This window comes from Salvelinus alpinus, chromosome 8 (genome assembly GCF_045679555.1).
Source record: "Salvelinus alpinus chromosome 8, SLU_Salpinus.1, whole genome shotgun sequence".
Classification (NCBI taxonomy): domain Eukaryota; kingdom Metazoa; phylum Chordata; class Actinopteri; order Salmoniformes; family Salmonidae; genus Salvelinus; species Salvelinus alpinus.
The window spans coordinates 35,090,657-35,108,274 of NC_092093.1; the positions used below are offsets into that span (position 1 = coordinate 35,090,657).

The 17,618-nt window shown below is 45.2% G+C and overlaps 1 protein-coding gene across 2 annotated transcripts in view; it reads left to right on the forward strand.

Moving 5' to 3' along the window:
• The window catches only part of LOC139583033 (mitogen-activated protein kinase kinase kinase 5-like), a 68,184-nt gene that overhangs the window by 31,446 nt on the left and 19,120 nt on the right, over positions 1-17,618 (forward strand). For both annotated transcript variants that reach the window (XM_071413708.1, XM_071413709.1), the window contains exons 7-22: positions 2,153-2,323; positions 3,040-3,152; positions 4,093-4,252; positions 6,665-6,818; positions 7,032-7,139; positions 7,349-7,401; positions 8,135-8,230; positions 8,533-8,614; positions 9,159-9,292; positions 10,349-10,476; positions 11,432-11,568; positions 12,123-12,228; positions 14,827-14,984; positions 16,471-16,648; positions 16,821-16,841; positions 17,050-17,227. In XM_071413708.1, the coding sequence (XP_071269809.1) occupies positions 2,153-2,323; positions 3,040-3,152; positions 4,093-4,252; positions 6,665-6,818; positions 7,032-7,139; positions 7,349-7,401; positions 8,135-8,230; positions 8,533-8,614; positions 9,159-9,292; positions 10,349-10,476; positions 11,432-11,568; positions 12,123-12,228; positions 14,827-14,984; positions 16,471-16,648; positions 16,821-16,841; positions 17,050-17,227 (1,977 nt within the window). The remainder of the gene's footprint in view (positions 1-2,152; positions 2,324-3,039; positions 3,153-4,092; positions 4,253-6,664; positions 6,819-7,031; positions 7,140-7,348; positions 7,402-8,134; positions 8,231-8,532; positions 8,615-9,158; positions 9,293-10,348; positions 10,477-11,431; positions 11,569-12,122; positions 12,229-14,826; positions 14,985-16,470; positions 16,649-16,820; positions 16,842-17,049; positions 17,228-17,618) is intronic.

Consider the following 17,618-nt stretch of genomic DNA (forward strand, 5'->3'; position numbering starts at 1 on the left):
TGTGACGATAAATGAGGAGAATTCTCTTGGGAGATAATATGGGCGGCAGAGTTCTTGAGTTCCTGTATGTTGTTATGATTACACCATGAGTCGTTAATCATGAAGCATATACCTCCGCCCTTCCTCTTCCCAGAGAGGAGTTTATCTCTGTCGGTGCGATGCATGGAGAAGCCCGGTGGCTGAACCGATTCCAACAACATATCCCGAGAGAGCCATGTTTCTGTGAAACAGAGAATGTTACAATCTCTGATGTCTCTGGAAGGCAACCCTTGCTCGAAAAAAATCTACCTTGTTGTCAAGAGACATTGGCGAGTAGTATACTCGGGAGCGTTGGGCGATGTGCACGTCTATGGAGCCTGACCAGGAGACCGCTCCGTCTGCCCTTCTGAGGCGCCGTTGTTTTGGGTCGGCTTCTGGGATTAGGTCCATTGTCCTGGTTGGCAGTCCAAACAGAGGATCCGCTTCAGGGAAGTCGTATTCCTGGTCGTAATGTTGGTAAGTTGATGTCGCTCTTATATCCATAGTTCTTCCCGGCTGTATGTAATTGGACTTAAGATTTCCTGGGGTAACAATGTAAGAAATAATACAGTAAAAAACGAAATATGGCATAGTTTCCTAAGGACTCAAAGCGACGCGACCATCTCTGTCGGCGCCATCTTGCTAGTAGATTGGTAGTTACAGTCTTGTCCCATCGTTGCAACTCCCCTACTGACTCGGGAGAAGCGAAGGTTGTGAGCCATGCGTCCTCTGAAACACGACCTTACCAATCCGCACTGCTTCTTGACACACTGCTCGCTTAATCTGGAAGCCAGCCGCACTAATGTGTCGGAGGAAACACCGTCCAGCTAGTGACCAAAGTCAGCTTGCAGGCACCCGGCCCGCCACAAGGAGAGCGCGATGAGACAAGGAAATCCCGGCCGGCCAAACCCTCCCCTAACCCGGACGACGCTGGGCCAATTGTGCGCCGCCTCATGGGTCGAACCTGGGTCTGTAGTGACGCCACTTGGGAGGCGGCAAACCATTTCTGTATGGACCTCGCTTTGTGCTCGGGGGCATTGTCATGCTGAAGCAGGAAAGGGCCTTCCCCAAACTGTTGCCACAGTTGGAAGCACCGAATTGTCTAGAATGTCATTGTATGCTGTAGCGTTAAGATTTCCCTTCACTGGAGCTAAGGGGCCTAGCCCCAGACCATCATTCCACCTCCACCAAACTTTACAGTTGGCACTATGCATTGGGGCAGGTAGTGTTCTCCTGGCATCCGCCAAACCCAGATTCGTCCGTCAAAGCGTGATTCATCACTCCAGAGAACTCGTTTCCAATGTTCCAGAGTCCAATGGTGGCGAGCTTCACATCACTCCAGCCGACGCTTGGCATTGCGCATGGTGATCTTAGGCTTGTGTGCGGCTGCTTGGCCATGGAAGCCCATTTCATGAAGCTCCCGACGAACAGCTATTGTGCTAACGTTGCTTCCAGAGGCAGTTTGAAACACTCAGTAGTGAGTGTTGCAACTGAGGACAGCCAATTTTTATGCGCTTCAGTACTCAGCGGTCCCGTTCTGTGAGCTTGTGTGGCCTACCAATTTGCGGCTGAGCCGTTGTTGCTCCTAGACATTTCCACTTCACAATAACAACACTTACAGTTGACCGGGGCAGCTCTAGCAGGGAAGACATTTTACAAACGGACTTGTTGGAAAGGTGGCATCCTATGACGGTGCCATACTGAATGTCACTGAGCTCTTCAGTAAGGCCATTCTACTGCCAATGTTTGTCTATGGAGATTGCATGTCTGTGTGCTCAATTTTATACACCTGTCAGCAACGGGTGTGTCTGAAATACCAGAATCGACAAATTTGAAGGGGTGTCCACATACTTTTGTGAATTAGATATTTCTGTATTTCAGTTTCAATGCATTTGCAAAATTCACTTTCATTTTGTCATTATGGGGTATTGTGTGTAAATGGGTGAGAAAAAAAATCTATTTTGAAATCAGGCTGTATGTAACACAACAAAATGTGGAATAAGTCCAAGGGGTATGAATTATTATTGTAGTCCACTACACCCTGTTCAAAAGTATTGCACTATAAAGGAAATAGGGTGCCATTTGGGACTCACCCTCTTTGGTTATTGGTTATTCCCTCTTCTGTGTTGTTCAGGAGGAACCTCCCGGGGGACCGTCAGAAGGCCCTGGACATTATGCTGCCCCTGGTGGAGTCTGACAACCAGGTGGCCTCAGACATCTACTGCCTGGTGGGACGCATCTACAAGGACATGTTCCTAGAGTCCCACTTCACTGATACCAAGAGCAGGGATAGTGGCACAGCCTGGTGAGAGCTACTCACACACACACACACAGACACACACACACACACACACACACACACACACACACACACACACACACACACACACACACACACACACACACACACACACACACACACACACACACACACACACACACACACACACACTGGTGAGAGCCTGGCTACTGATGAGGGTAATTACCAACCACTCACTCACTCCTCACCAGCTAGAGAAGTAGAGATAGAGAGGTCTTCCACCTCTCAACTACAGCTAACGAACAGCAGTGTCATCTGACTCGGAGCAAAGAGCCTGCAGGTGCATTCTGAAAGTAGCTGATTTGAAACAGCCGCACCAGTGATATTCTAAAGATAACCATTCCAGGAAGACTGCAGTTATGTCTCTCATCGAGCCGATTCATTTGTCCTTGTCCTCTGTTCCAACCCAGACGACATCTTTGGAGAGCCTTCTCATGTTATTCACACTCATTCCCTCAGTGGAACCGATTGCTCACTAAGTCAATTAGGTTTTTATCTGTGAGAGTCAAGCTGGTTCCTCCGTGCACCCTGCTCAATAATGCTGTAGTTATTTTTGGATGCTTTTTACAAAAGTAGGGAGGAAGTGATAAAGACTATAAAGTTCTCACCGAGGACACATCAGAAATGACTGTAGGAACATCAAGTTAGATTTAAAAAGGAAGCATTGTGTGTAATATTGGCTTCTCTGTCCTTCCTCTCAGGTTTAAGAAGGGGTTTGAGTCCGAGCCGACACTACACTCTGGCATCAACTACGCCGTTCTACTCCTGGCAGCGGGACACCAGTTTGACGCCTCCTTCGAGCTCCGCAAAGTCGGTAAGTAACTAACACTTTATTCTCCTTGATATCTGTTTGGCCTTGAGCTGCCCGATGGTGCATTGGAATTGGCTCGCTATTCTGTTTTTCATTAGAGCTGCTGATGACTAATAATAATTGAGTTACTGATCTGCATTCCCACTGCACTGCGGTTACCCTCATGTCATAAAGTGTGAGATCAATATCAACTCATGTGACAGATACTGCTCATTCAAACGAACTGCTTATGATGAGACACTCCCATCAAAAGTAGTCTGGGTGTGAACAGAGAACCTGCTACTGTACTGCGGGGGTTAATATGAAACATCTGATTTTACGTAAACAATGATGTTTCCATTTTTTTTCCTTGCCATTACGTTTCCATTTTATTTATTTTTTTGCAAGGGTGTTTTGTGCTGTTTGGCTCCCAATCCTCTGTGTTTGCTGTGAAATCTGAGGCTCAGAAAGTAACTCAGGAATGTGAGAAACAGGACAGACAGGCCTGGGAATCAGCCGTGGGCCCCCTTCCCAGTCCTTGCCCCCTTTCCTTCCCTCCTCTACTCTGCGCTGCCCCGGGCTACATGAGTAGGACATGTAGTGGCAGCTTGCCTCAGCGAGGCCAAAAACAGCCATGTTCCATTATCACTCTGCAATATAGTAACAACATGGCAACCAACTACATTGAATGTTAAAACGTATCCAAAGAGGGCATTGAGATCCTCCAAGCTGCATTTCAGGTGAAATGCCTAACATAAGAGTAGGCTACTGGGGTATACAGTGCCCAGCCCATTCCCAAACCCTTGAAATAACGCACGGTATATAAAGCACATAAGATATGGCAAATTATGTACCTTTAGAAAGACCTTGCACAATAAAACTATGGGAGCATTCAACAGTGTGCAGTATCTTTTTTAAATATGATTATAATATGTCCCTGACCTGACCTTGTTCTCCTTTCCAGGAGTGAAGCTGAGCAGCCTCCTGGGGAAGAAGGGAAGCCTGGACAAGTTGCAGAGCTACTGGGACGTGGGCTTCTTCCTGGGGGCTAGCATCCTGGCCTGTGACAACACTAGGGTCATACAAGCCTCTGAGAAGCTCTTCAAACTCAAGGCCCCCGTCTGGTGAGGGAGGGTGCTGTTTTCTTTTTTCTTCTTTTTTTATGTAAAGATCAACATACAGTTCATTCGGGAAAGTATTCAGACCCCTTGACTTTTTCCACATTTTGTTACGTTGCAGCCTTATTTTAAAATGTGTTAAATTATCTTTTAATCTACACCTCATTAATCTACACACAACCCCCCCCCCAAAAAGACAAAGCAAAAACAGGTTTTTAGAAATGTTTGCAAATGTACGGGGGAAAAAGATATCACATTTACAAAAGTATTCAGACCCTTTACTCAGTACTTTGTTGAAGCACCTTTGGCAGTGATTACAGCCTTGAGTCTTCTTGGGTATGACGCTACAAGCTTGGCACACCTGTATTTGGGGAGTTTCTCCCATTCCTCTTTGCAGATCCTCTCAATTTCTGTCAGGTTGTATGGGGAGCGTTGGTGCACAGCTATTTTCAGGTCTCTCCAGAGATGTTCGATCGGGTTGAAGTCCGGGCTCTAACTGGGTCACTGAAGGACATTCAGAGACTTGTCCCAGAAGCCACTCCTGCATTTTCTTGGCTGTGTGCTTAGGGTCGTTGTCCTGTTGGAAGGTGAACCTTTGCCCCTGTCTGAGGTCCTGAGCGCTCTGAAGCAGGTTTTCATCAAGTATCTCTCTGCATTTTGTTCTGTTCATCTTTGCCATGATCCTGACTTGTCTCCCAGTCCCTGCCGCTGAAAAACACCCCCACAGCATGATGCTGCCACCACCATGATTCACAGTAGGGATGGTGCCAGGTTTCCTCCACACCAGACACTTGGTATTCAGGTTAAAGAGTTCAATCTTGGTTTCAGAATCTTGATTCTCATGGTCTGAGAGTCTTTAGATGCCTTTAGGCAAACTCCAAGCAGGCTGTCATGTGCCTTTCACTGAGAAGTGGCTTCCGTCTGGCCACTCTACCATAAAGGCCTGATTGGTGGAGTGCTGCAGAGATGGTTGTCCTTCTGGAAGGTTCTCCCATCTTCACAGAGGAACTCTAGAGCTCTGTCAGAGTGACCATCGGGTTCTTGGTCACCTCCCTGACCAAGGCCCTTCTACCCCGATTGCTCAGTTTGGCCGGGCGGACAGCTCTAGGAAGAGTCTTGGTGGTTTCAAACTTCTTCCATTTAAGAATGATGGAGGCCACTCTATTCTTGGGGACCTTCAAGGCTGCAGAATTTTTTTGGTACCCTTCCCCAGGTTCTGTGCCTCGACACAGTGGGACCTTAAATAGACAGATGTGTGCCTTTCCAAATCATGTCCAATCAATTGAATTTACCACAGGTGGACTCCAAACAAGTTGTAGAAACATCTCAAGGATGATCAATGGAAACAGGATGCACCTGAGCTCAATTTAGACTCTTATTTAATACATTTTTGAATAAGGCTGTAACGTAACAAAATGTGGAAAAAGTCAAGGGGTCTGAATACTTTCCGAAGGCACTGTATACACTGAGTGTACAGAACATGCTCTTTCCATGACATAGACTAACCTGGTGAATCCAGGTGAAAGCTATGGTCCCTTACTGATGTCACTTGTTAAATCCACTTCAATCCGTGTAGATAAAGGGGAGGAGACCGGTTAAAGACAGATTTTTAAGCCTTTAGACAATGAGACATGGAGTGTGTATGTGTGCCATTCAGAGGGTGAATGGGCAAGACAAAAGATTTAAGTGCCTTTGAACGGGGTATGGTAGTAGGTGCCAGGCGCACCGGTTTGTGTCTAGAACGGCAACGCTGCTGGGTTGTTCATGCTCAACAGTTTCCCGTGTGTATCAAGAATGGCCCAACACCCAAAGGACATCCAGCCAACTTGACACAACTGTGGGAAACATTGAAGTCAACATGGGCCAGCATCCCTGTGGAACGCTTTCAACACCTTGTAGAGTCCATGCCCCAACGAATTGAGGTTGTTCTGAGGGCAATATTAGGAAGGTGTTATTCATGTTTTGTACACTCAGTGTAGACAACTTATTTAAACCTACTTTGCACAATTTAAATGTCATTTATTTTGTTTTAGTCACAGGGGTTATCCGTCATATGGAGGATTTGTTTTGGTCGATTTTTTTTAGTTTTTTAGATTTATTTCCAATATTGAAATTGACTGGAATTGGTCAAACTCAAAGTGTAATACATGTACAAAATGATCCTCTTTCCCATAAAAGTATGGTCATGACTGTCTGACATGAAAGGGCAGTTTAACTTTGCCCCGCAGACAATCGACCTGAGATCCTTAAGTTTCAGTCATGTGGTTTCAGTCATGTGTCAACCCTATTCTTTCAAGCTCAAGATTTTTACAACATATTCAAACAGATTTTGATCTGTTCTAAGTGCATTTTCTTTTTCTGCGGTCAATGGCCTTTAAAATGTATTTCAAGCTAACGTTTGTCTTGACTGCACCCCAGGTATCTGAGCTCTCTCGTGGAGACCATCCTGATTTACCAGCATTTCAAAAAGCCCTCTGTGGAGCAGCCGCCACCCAAGCAAGAACTGGTGGACTTCTGGATGGACTTCCTGGTGGAGGCCACAAAGAAAGACGTCTCATCTGTCCGCTTCCCAGTATGTCTCCCTGATGTGACTGCCACTGAGCCCCATGCTCGCTCTTCCTTCCTGGCATTCTTCACTGTTTAGACTTGAACTTGACAGTTAGACATATACTGTACACACATAAACCATAACAATGGCACCAACTGAGGCAGTGTTCCTAGACTGTTTACTTCGCTGCTTTATTGTGAAATGTCTCGAGGTGATATTGTTTGTCCTCTTTTCCAGGTGTTGATACTGGAGCCCACGAAAGTCTATCAGCCTTCGTACTTGTCCATAAACAACGATGTGGAGGAGAACACTGTCTCCATCTGGCATGTTGCTCCTGATGACAAGGTAAGTTACTGACCACAGGAAGAGTGTGTGACAACTGCCTTGTGCCTTTGCGTTGTGATTTTTCTTCCACTGGAAAGAGTCTCATAAACGAAGTATGTCTCTCTCTTTCTCTGCATTGACACATTTTGCCAAGTCATCGGAATAACATTTTCAGGTGTCAGTCCTTGTCATATATTCTGAGGTTCATGTTTTTCTGATCTCTCTAACAGAACAGGGGGGTCCATGAGTGGAACTTCAGCGCCATGTCAGTACGGGGTGTCAGGTTGGTCATCTCACAGCTGTCCTGATCTACACACTCATTGTAATATGTGGGCAGTGAAGTCACTGCTCGCTACTTTCCTCCTCTTTCCCATATGCCGACAACATAACAGATCATAATGTGGCAGCCTGGTTCCCAAGGCAATATTAGTCAGAGGTGGTCCCTCCGTGGCTCTCCCTCCTTCACCCTCCCTGCCTCCCCCTCCAAAAAATAATTCAGTAGCAGACTGACAGGTCGGATGATCTTCCACTCTAGAGGGCCTCTGTGAGATGTTGCTAGGGAACGTATCTTACTTGGTGCCCACTCCCCCTCCAGTGGACTAGGAGACAATGGCAGTTCCCTCTGATGCAGCAGTGTGCCATGGTGGGCTGAATACAACCACTCATTCTGTGCTCTGCTCCACTCTGCTCAGCCCTCGCCTCGGTTAGCTGGCTTAGAATCCCGGTTCACTCCGCTGAACACTGGTGGAGACTCAACAGTGTGTGTGTGGGAAGGAACGCTCTGAGTTATGCTCATTCCGTCCGAGTTACTGTAACTTGTTGTATGTGTTTGAATGAAGAAGAGTGTTTGGTGGTTAAAGACTTTTACAGCTCTGGTGAAAATGAAAAGCTTCTGTAGTTACCTACAACTGGAGTGATTTCTCAGATGGCTACACTCAGACATCCAGTCTATGCCAGTGTCCTATGTCATGTGAATTTACCCATCTCGTCTCTAACTGTCAACTCCTCTTCCTCAGTATTTCCAAGTTTGACGAGCGCAGTGCCTTCCTGTACGTGCTAAACAACTCTGAGGACTTCCAGATCTATTTCTGCACAGAGATGCACTGCAAAAGGTCTGTCACTCTTCTGTCTGTGCCGTGACCACTCCATCTCACCAGCATGTGAGCCGCTGTCCAAGGCAGTGACTGTACTGTAGAGATTTACACGGAGAAGAACCAAAGCACAGCCAGCCAGTCTTATTAGCTCCACAGTATAATTCAGTGAGTCAGTGCTGGTGTGATTGGGCTTTCTCCCATTGAGTTTTCACACTGAGAGTGTATGAAAGGGTGCCTGGGCTTAGTGTTCTTTCACAACTACTCCTGTGACGTATTTGTAAGTGTGGTAAAGGTTATCTGGGGTGCTCTGTGTGTTGCAGGTTCTGTGATCTGGTCAACAGCATTGCAGAAGAAACATGGAAAGGCTCTGAAGAGGGGGAGTGTGACGCTGACGCCCTAGAGGTGAGGGAGGAGAGAGGGATATTTTCATTGTATGTTGTCTCCAACAGGATTAACCTGATTTCCAGAATGTGTAGGGTGTAGCCAGCAGCGATTGTCTCTCCGATTGTTTTCCAAATTCTATATCAAACCAGATAGATGCAATGTACAGTGTGGAAATAGATAGAGGCAACTTCCTACAGTGTGGACATGGGTCATGCTGTTCATTGTATGTTTTGCAATGGAAACCATTAGTGTAGAGCAGGAAAAGCACCTGCTCCTCTAGTCACCTGTTCTCCCAGTGGTGAGACGGGGGAAAATAATTGTCTGTGAATAATTACCCAAAGACTTCTTGTCAAACACAAGCATGGTGCCACAACTTGTTTTTGAGCCCTGTTTGATCTATGCCACACCTTGCAAAGCTCACATTGCCCTTTGCTTAGTTAATACCCAGACGCCACTCTCACCTGCTCTAAGATGGACCTATATCCCTGTTATAACTCTATCGTTATGGCCCTTGAAGTTAGCATGCAACAAAATGTCATCTTTAAAATAATTTCCTCCTCAGTACGACTATGAGTATGATGAGCTCGGGGAGAGGGTGGTTCTGGGAAAAGGCACATTTGGAGTGGTGTACGCAGGCCGGGACCTTAGCAACCAGGTGCGGCTGGCCATCAAGGAGATACCGGAGAGAGACAGCAGGTAGGTGAACATGTTAAGTGGACTTTCTCCAAAAGGACACTAGCACAAATCCTCAGCTTCTACTATTCCCCCTTACACGTATTGTCATTGCACCGGCTACTATAGTTGACATAATAAGCATCCATCACACTTTTACAGTCTTTTAAGAGGCCCTTTGCTAATGGAAGGCTGAATTGCAACAGGTCCCTGTGTCGTTATTTAAAGTGAGTGAGTGGTTATTCAGAGCACAACAACCAAAGGGGTTTCCTGAGAGTGATCATTTGATTGGCAGATCGAAGGGGCACCAAAACGCTTGTTTAAGTCGTCCACTGTTTTAGCTCTGTGTTAGCTCTGTGTTCCTGTTGTGTGTCCTTTCTCTGGCACACCAAAGTGTTATATATACCGTACACCTGATCGAGTGACTGGGCAATGAAAAGAATTGGGGGGAAAGAGTCGCCTAGCAACTAGTGTACCAAGCACTTGCGCTGCCTTCCATCACCATCACTGGTCTGCTCATTGTTCCACCTATTCCTGTTTTATTATGGGACTCCTTCAGAGCCCAATCAGCCCAGATGATTCCTCTGTCATACATTGTTCCACTCATCACATCACAAGTCATTAGAGGGCTCTCATGGGAAAACTCAAAGGTGTCAAGAATTATTCCGAATCACTTAGAAGCAACTCTGAAGTATCCTCTCGGGGGGGGGGGGGGGGGACATTGAATAGGTGTCTGAATAGCCAACCGTGTGATTGAGGGAGAATGTATTTAGTCTTATTATTTATGGTGTTCAGTTTGAACATTTATCTCTAGAAGAAGATTGGAGGAGAGTGACATTTCATATGTAGCCAGCTGGTGTGTGTCCTTGTGTTCCTTGTCCTCTGACCATGGTGTACTGGACTGAGTCCCTCTGACATCTCTCTCCGTGATAGGTTACTGCAAGCTACTAAGTGCAACAGTGCAATTTCCCGTCTCAAAGTGCTCTGGTCTTTTTTTTTTGTTGAACGAGAGAGAGAGAAGACATCATCCTGTCCTTTTTCCTTATTAGATGTAACAGTGGATGTTCTATTCTCTCCTAGGTACTCTCAGCCCCTCCACGAGGAGATTGCCCTTCACAAACACCTGAAGCACAAGAACATTGTGCAGTACTTGGGCTCCATCAGCGAGAATGGTTTTATCAAGATCTTCATGGAGCAGGTTCCCGGAGGTAAGAGGGCAAATACAAACACGTATACACTCATCGGCCATTTTATTAGGTACACCCATCTAGTACCGGGTCAGGCCCCCCTTTGCTTCCTAAACAGCCTGAATTCTTCAGGGTATGGATTCTACAAGTTGGAAACGTTCCACAGGAATGTTGGTCCATGCTGACGCGATGGCATCCCGTGGTTGCTGCAGATTGGACGACGCTACACCACCGCCACCAGCCTGTACTGTTGACACCAGGCAGGATGGGTCCATGGACTCCATGCTGCTTACGCCAAATCCTGAATCTGCCATCAGCATGACGCAACAGGAATCGGGATTCGTCGGACCAGGCAATATTTTTCCATTCCTCAATTGTCCAGTGTTGGTGACCGCGTGCCTACTGGAGCCGCTTTTTCTTGTTTTTAGCTCATAGAAGAAGAAGTTGTGCGTTCCGCCATTGTTAGTCTCTTTGTGGCCCGCCTGTTAGCTTGCACGATTCTTGCCATTCTCCTTCGACCTCTCTCATCAACAAGCTGTTTTCGCCCACAGGACTGCCGCTGACTGGATGTTTTTTGTTTGTAACACCATTCTCAGGAATCCTTAGACACTGTCGTGCGTGAAAATCCCAGGAAGGCGGACGTTTCTGAGATACTGGATCCGGCAACCCTGGTACCGTCGATCATACCACGCTCAAAGTCACTTCGGTCACTCGTTTTGCCCATTGTAACGTTCAGTCGAACAGTAACTGAATGCCTTGATGCCCATCTGCCTGCTTTGTGTAGCAAGCCACGACCACCTGACTCACTGTCTGTAGGAGCTAACCATTTTCGTGAACGGGGTGGTGTACCTAATAGACTGTCCTGTGAGTGTATGTTATCTGAGTTATGTAATGGACTGAATACACTACTGTCCTGCTGATAGTAAAGCAGAGTGTATTGATATGTATTGTACTTTGGCCTGTGGTTTGTATCCAGGAAGCCTGTCTGCCCTGCTGAGGTCTAAATGGGGCCCTCTGAAGAACAACGAACCCACCATCGGCTTCTACACCAGACAGATCCTGGAGGGGCTCAAATATCTCCATGACAATCAGATCGCTCACAGAGACATCAAGGTGGAGCCTTGGCTTTTCCTCTACCACTGCTCTATTTCAAAGGCTTTGATTGGCCATTGTATAGTATGCGCCTGGCCAATAGGGAGGCCACATTCATGTCAGGGGTACATAAATGATTTGATTTGTAAGTGGCGCCTGGCACTGTTATAAAGACTTCCCCTTATCATCCTACAGGAAGGTTAATGTGACATAACTCAGTCTCAGTCATAATAAAAACACACTGAGCCCACTCCCATCCCATAATAGAGCAAGTCATTTAGGTTAGCATACTCTTCCTCCTACACCCAGAACAAGATAGGCCTTTAAATTCTGCCTCATTTAACAATAGTATCTCATAAAATGACCTCAACGGCCATTCACATCAATGTTAATAATCTTGTTTTGGATTGGAGGTGGTGAATATGGCCCACTGTAACAACTGTTGCTGATTGCCTTCTAGGAAATACCTTAGATAACCAGGCTGTTATCCTAGTCATTTGGGTTAAGGTTAAGAAATAGATATTACTTGGAATGGAGCTCTTTTCTTATCCCATCTGTTCTCTTTATATCCACAGGGTGACAATGTGCTAATAAACACATATAGTGGAGTTCTGAAGATATCTGACTTTGGTACCTCTAAACGGCTTGCTGGGATCAACCCCTGCACTGAGACTTTCACTGGTATGTTCTGGTCTCCCTAACTGGGTTTATAACCACTGGTACAGTTGAAGTCTGAAGTTTACATACACCTTAGCCAAATACATTTAATCTCAGTTTTTCACAATTCCTGACATTTAATCATAGTAAACATTCCCTGTCTTAGGTCAGTTAGGATCACCACTTTATTTTAAGAATGGGAAATGTCAGAATAACAGTAGAGAGAATTATTTATTTCAGCTTTTATTTCTTTCATCACATTCCCAGTGGGTCAGAAGTTTACATACACTCAATTAGTATTTGGTAGCGTTGCCTTTAAATGGTTTAACTTGGGTCAAATGTTTCGGTAACCTTCCACAAGCTTCTCACATTAAGTTGGGTGAATTTTGTCACATTCCGCCTAACAGAGCTGGTGTAACTGAGTCAGGTTTGTAGGCCTCCTTGCTCGCACATGCTTTTTCGGTTCTGCCCACAAATTTTCTATAGGATTGAGGTCAGGGCTTTGTGATGGCCACTCCAATACCTTGACTTTGTTGTCCTTAAGCCATTTTGCCACAACTTTGGAAGTATGCTTGGGGTCATTGTCCATTTGGAAGACCCATTTGCGACCAAGCTTGAACTTCCTGACTGATGTCTTGAGATGTTGCTTCAATATATCCACATAATTTTCCTACCTCATGATTCCATCTATTTTTTGAAGTGCACCAGTCCCTCCTGCAGCAAAGCACCCCCACAACATGATGCTGCCACCCCCCGTGCTTCACGGTTGGGATGGTGTTCTTCAGCTTGCAAGCCTCCCCCTTTTTCCTCCAAACATAACGATGGTCATTATGGCCAAACAGTTCTATTTTTGTTTCATCAGACCAGAGGACATTTCTCCAAAAAGTACAATATTTGTCCCCATGTGCAGTTGCAAACTCTAGTCTGGCTGTTTTATGGCGGTTTTGGAGCAGTGGCTTCTTCCTTGCTGAGCGGCCTTTCAGGTTATGTCGATATAGGACGCGTTTTACTGTGGATATAGATACTTTTGTACCTGTTTCCTCCAGCATCTTCACAAGGTCCTTTCCTGTTGTTCTGGGATTGATTTGCACTTCCTGAGCGGTATGACGGCTGCGTGGTCCCATATTGTTTATACTGGCGTACTATTGTTTGTACAGATGAACGTGGTACTTTCAGACGTTTGGAAATTGCTCCCAAGGATGAACCAGATTTGTGGAGGTCTACAATTTTTTTTCTGAGGTCTTGGCTGATTTATTTTGATTCTCCCATGATGTCAAGCAAAGAGGCACTTAGTTTGAAGGTAGGCCTTGAAATACATCCACAGGTACACCGCCAATTGACTCAAATGATGTCAATTAGCCTATCAGAAGCTTCTAAAGCCATGACATAATTTTCTGTAATTTTCCAAGCTGTTTAAAGGCACAGTCAACTAAGTGTATGTAAACTTCTGACCCACTGGAATTGTGATGCAGTGAATTATAAGTGAAATAATCTGTCTGTAAACAATTGTTGGAAAAATTACTTGTGTCATGCACAAAGTAGATGTCCTAACCGACTTGCCAAAACTATAGTTTGTTAACAAGACATTTGTGGAGTGGTTGAAAAACGGGTTTTAATGACTCCTAAGTGTATGTAAACTTCCGGCATCAACTGTAATGTTCTGGTCTCCCTGACTGGGTTTATAACCACTGGTCTGTTCTGATCTGCCTGATTGGGTTTAGAACCACCAAGCTCCCCCCCCCTACATTGTAAACATGCCTTGATGGAACAGGATGTTTGAAAATGAGCTGGACCCTCAACCCATGTAGTGAACTCACTGACTATATATAATAACTTAAGTTTTGTCCCAAAGAAACTAGTTGTTTTGTGTGCCCCAATTTTTCTGAGCCCAAACACCAGCAAGTCAGCTCCAAGTGGTTTTAATTCTGAAAATCTGTTCCAAAGTATTCTCACACGTAATAGAGAGATATATGTAACCGTGTACAAACATAAGCAAGGTTTTTGGATTATTATGTTTTAGTCAAATAGTATATCTGTTTGGGCTTCTTTGGGTCAATTTGCAGTCTACAAATGATTTATAGTTATGTTCCAGCCCCCTGACGCGTCCGCTCTAGAAAAAATAGGCCCGTGGCTGAATCTAGTTGATGATCTCTGCTGTAATTTATATATCTCAGAATAGCCTGCCGTTTCTATTCAGAGTGCTCTTTGGTGAGGGTTCCAGGGTTATGCAGTGTTGACATTGTGGCAGCCAATGGTAGCACAGCTTGGCCTCTTTGTTAAGATCAGTGGACTGCTGATTGGAGCATAGAGATACACCTCCTTTTCATCTTGAAACCATTACCGTACAGTCAGTTTCTCCTGTTTAAATTGTACGCCAATGTGTCTCTCCTATTTTCACCATAGCACTTAGCTTACCTTTTAAAAGCTCTATAAAAGCTCCTCTTACAGTAGGCTATAATTAGACTCATTTCATCCATGGTTACTATAGAGCCCAAGTTCACTCTCCCTAACACCTGATTTGCTTGTATCAGACCTTATTTGCAAATTCTACATATGCAACTTGTAACTAGCAGCTATGATGTGTATAATTTCCAGTCTGTTTGGTGTGTTGTTGTTTTGCAGGGACTTTACAGTACATGGCCCCTGAGATCATAGATAAAGGCCCTCGAGGCTACGGCAAGCCTGCAGACATCTGGTCTCTTGGGTGCACCATCATTGAGATGGCCACTGGGAAACCACCCTTCTACGAGCTGGGGGAACCACAGGCCGCCATGTTCAAGGTCAGAGTTCAGAGGTCAACTAATGTTCAGTTTATTGACCTCTGTTGTTCATTGGGATTCATGGTTTTGCTGACCTATTTCTCTCAGTAGTGAAGTCAGATGCGGGAATAGATAACTGTCTTTACACGCCCCTAGGCACATTTGTGCAAGTGATTGGATTACATACTTATTCAACTGTGAGGTTAGTACCTAGAGATAGAATTTGTGTGCAGTACTGTCTATCCTTTGTGTGTTGTTTTAAGTTTCCGTTCCATTAATGAGCCCTCCTCAAGCTTTTTCCACTTGTATTCATCTAAAGTGGAAATTTTAAGTGTTGCCCTCATCAGCAATATCACAAAGGCAAAGTCTGGGCATATGTAGTCTATTAAAAACTGAAGCTAATGATCCAACTGGGTGGTCTGTGGAGTGTGATGGAGATCATGTTGAATGCAGGCCAGGAGCATGGACATTTCCATGCATTTTAATTGAATTACAGTAGTAAATTGCTGCGCTTTCACATGTCTTAACTTGCATTTTCCAGTGTTAATAAACCACTTTTCTGTACCAGATTGTATAGATCTGTAATGCTAATAATGCTTTCACTAACACTTTCATCTTTCTACGCAATGGCTTACATGAGAAACTACCATTTAGAGTAATTTCTCATCTATACTGTTGTACAGGTGAGAAAGCGTTTGGCAACAATTCTCACATGAACATTCTTTTGGAATGTCTCCACTGGTAATCTCAAGCCTACATTCCAGATCAATGTTGGGAATTTCTAGAGTGCTTCTTATCAGACGAGCTAACGCATTTGTCCTTCACTGTCGCGTTGACCTCCTATACTGTGATGGTATGAGCACGCCTGCATAGTGTTACAGCGCCACAGAGCTATGGATTACAAGAGATCAGTTTACCCACCATTAACTAAAGTCAGGCCCTTAGATCTAACATGACTGGGTTTTGTCTTGGCTGTAGCTGCAGATTAGGCCCTTAGATCTAGCATGACTGGGGTTTGTCTTGGCTGTAGCTGCAGATTAGGCCCTTAGATCTAGCATGACTGGGGTTTGTCTTGGCTGTAGCTGCAGGTTAGGCCCTTAGATCTAACAGGACTGGGGTTTGTCTTGGCTGTAGCTGCAGGTTAGGCCCTTAGATCTAACATGACTGGGTTTTGTCTTGGCTGTAGCTGCAGGTTAGCCCCTTAGATCTAACAGGACTGGGGTTTGTCTTGGCTGTAGCTGCAGGTTAGGCCCTTAGATCTAACATGACTGGGTTTTGTCTTGGCAGTATATGCAGGTTAGGCCTTTATCTTGGCTGTAGTTCCAAGTTAGGCCCCTTAGATCTAACATGACTGGGTTTTATCTTGGCTGTAGCTGCAAATTAGGCCCTTAGATCTAGCATGACTTGGCTAGGTCACTTGACTTAGTTCTGTACTGTGACTTGGCTGCAGCTGTAGTTTAGGCCCTTAACTCAAGCATGACTGTGCTGTGTTTTATCTTGGCTACAGGTCGGCATGTTCAAGATCCACCCTGAGATCCCAGATTCCATGTCTATGGAGGCCAAGGCCTTCATCCTGCGCTGCTTTGAGCCCGATCCCGACCAGAGGGCCACCGCCCTGCACCTGCTCACGGATGAGTTCCTCACCGTCACCAGCCGCAAGAAGAGGGGCAAGAGCAGCTTCACAGGTAGCTAGGACAACGCTTCACTGGTCAATCAGTGCAGTAGTTAGTAGAATATAGATATATCTGAATAGATAGACAATTGCTTCTAGATACTTTTTGTCTCCGTTTATTTTTCTGCACAATCCATACTTATCATTGAATTTAAAAATTGAATAAAATCTGTTTTTCTCCTCAGCTCTTACACCAGCAGGTTCAGGTGAGTTTATCTGAGCGTCTGTGCTTCATCCTCTTTAGAGTACACTGAGTCTGAGCCCAACTCAATTATCCTGTTGACTACCCTACCCTGAAATGATACCCTCACAGAAGTAGTACTGTAATATCATTTCCATGTAGTGTCCCTAACAAGTTGTTCGCTCTGCTTTTCTTTGTGTAACTGTGCCGTCACCCGTCTCTGTGCCCTCCAGAGTACCTGCGCAGCATCTCCCTGCCAGTGCCTGTGGTGGTGGAGGACACCAGCAGCAGCAGTGAGTACGGCTCCGTCTCCCCTGAGAATGACCTCAACACCAACCCCTTCATCTTCAAGCCCAGCACCAAGTGTTACAGCGATCGGGACGTCAAGGGAACCCGCTCCCTGTTCCTCAGGTAACACAACATACAGTCAGCACCATACCGTATGTGTTTGGACATGTACCACGGTTGTCAAAGAATGTCCTGTAATATTTGTGAACTTTATTATTCTCAATATGTTGTCAAAACATTTTTACTGAGCCTGTTTTTTCTCCGCACTCACTCACAAACACACTGACACAGATATACTTTTATTTCTTATTTTTTACTTATCAATTTTTTACTTAACCCGTATTTTTCTTAATACTGCATTGTTGGTTAAAGGCTTGTAAGTATTTCACTGTAAGGTCTACACCTGTTGTATTCGGCGCATGTGACAAATAACATTTGATACACTCATCCACACACACATACATTCATGCTACACACACACAACTGCTGCTACCAGACTCTTATTATTACTAAA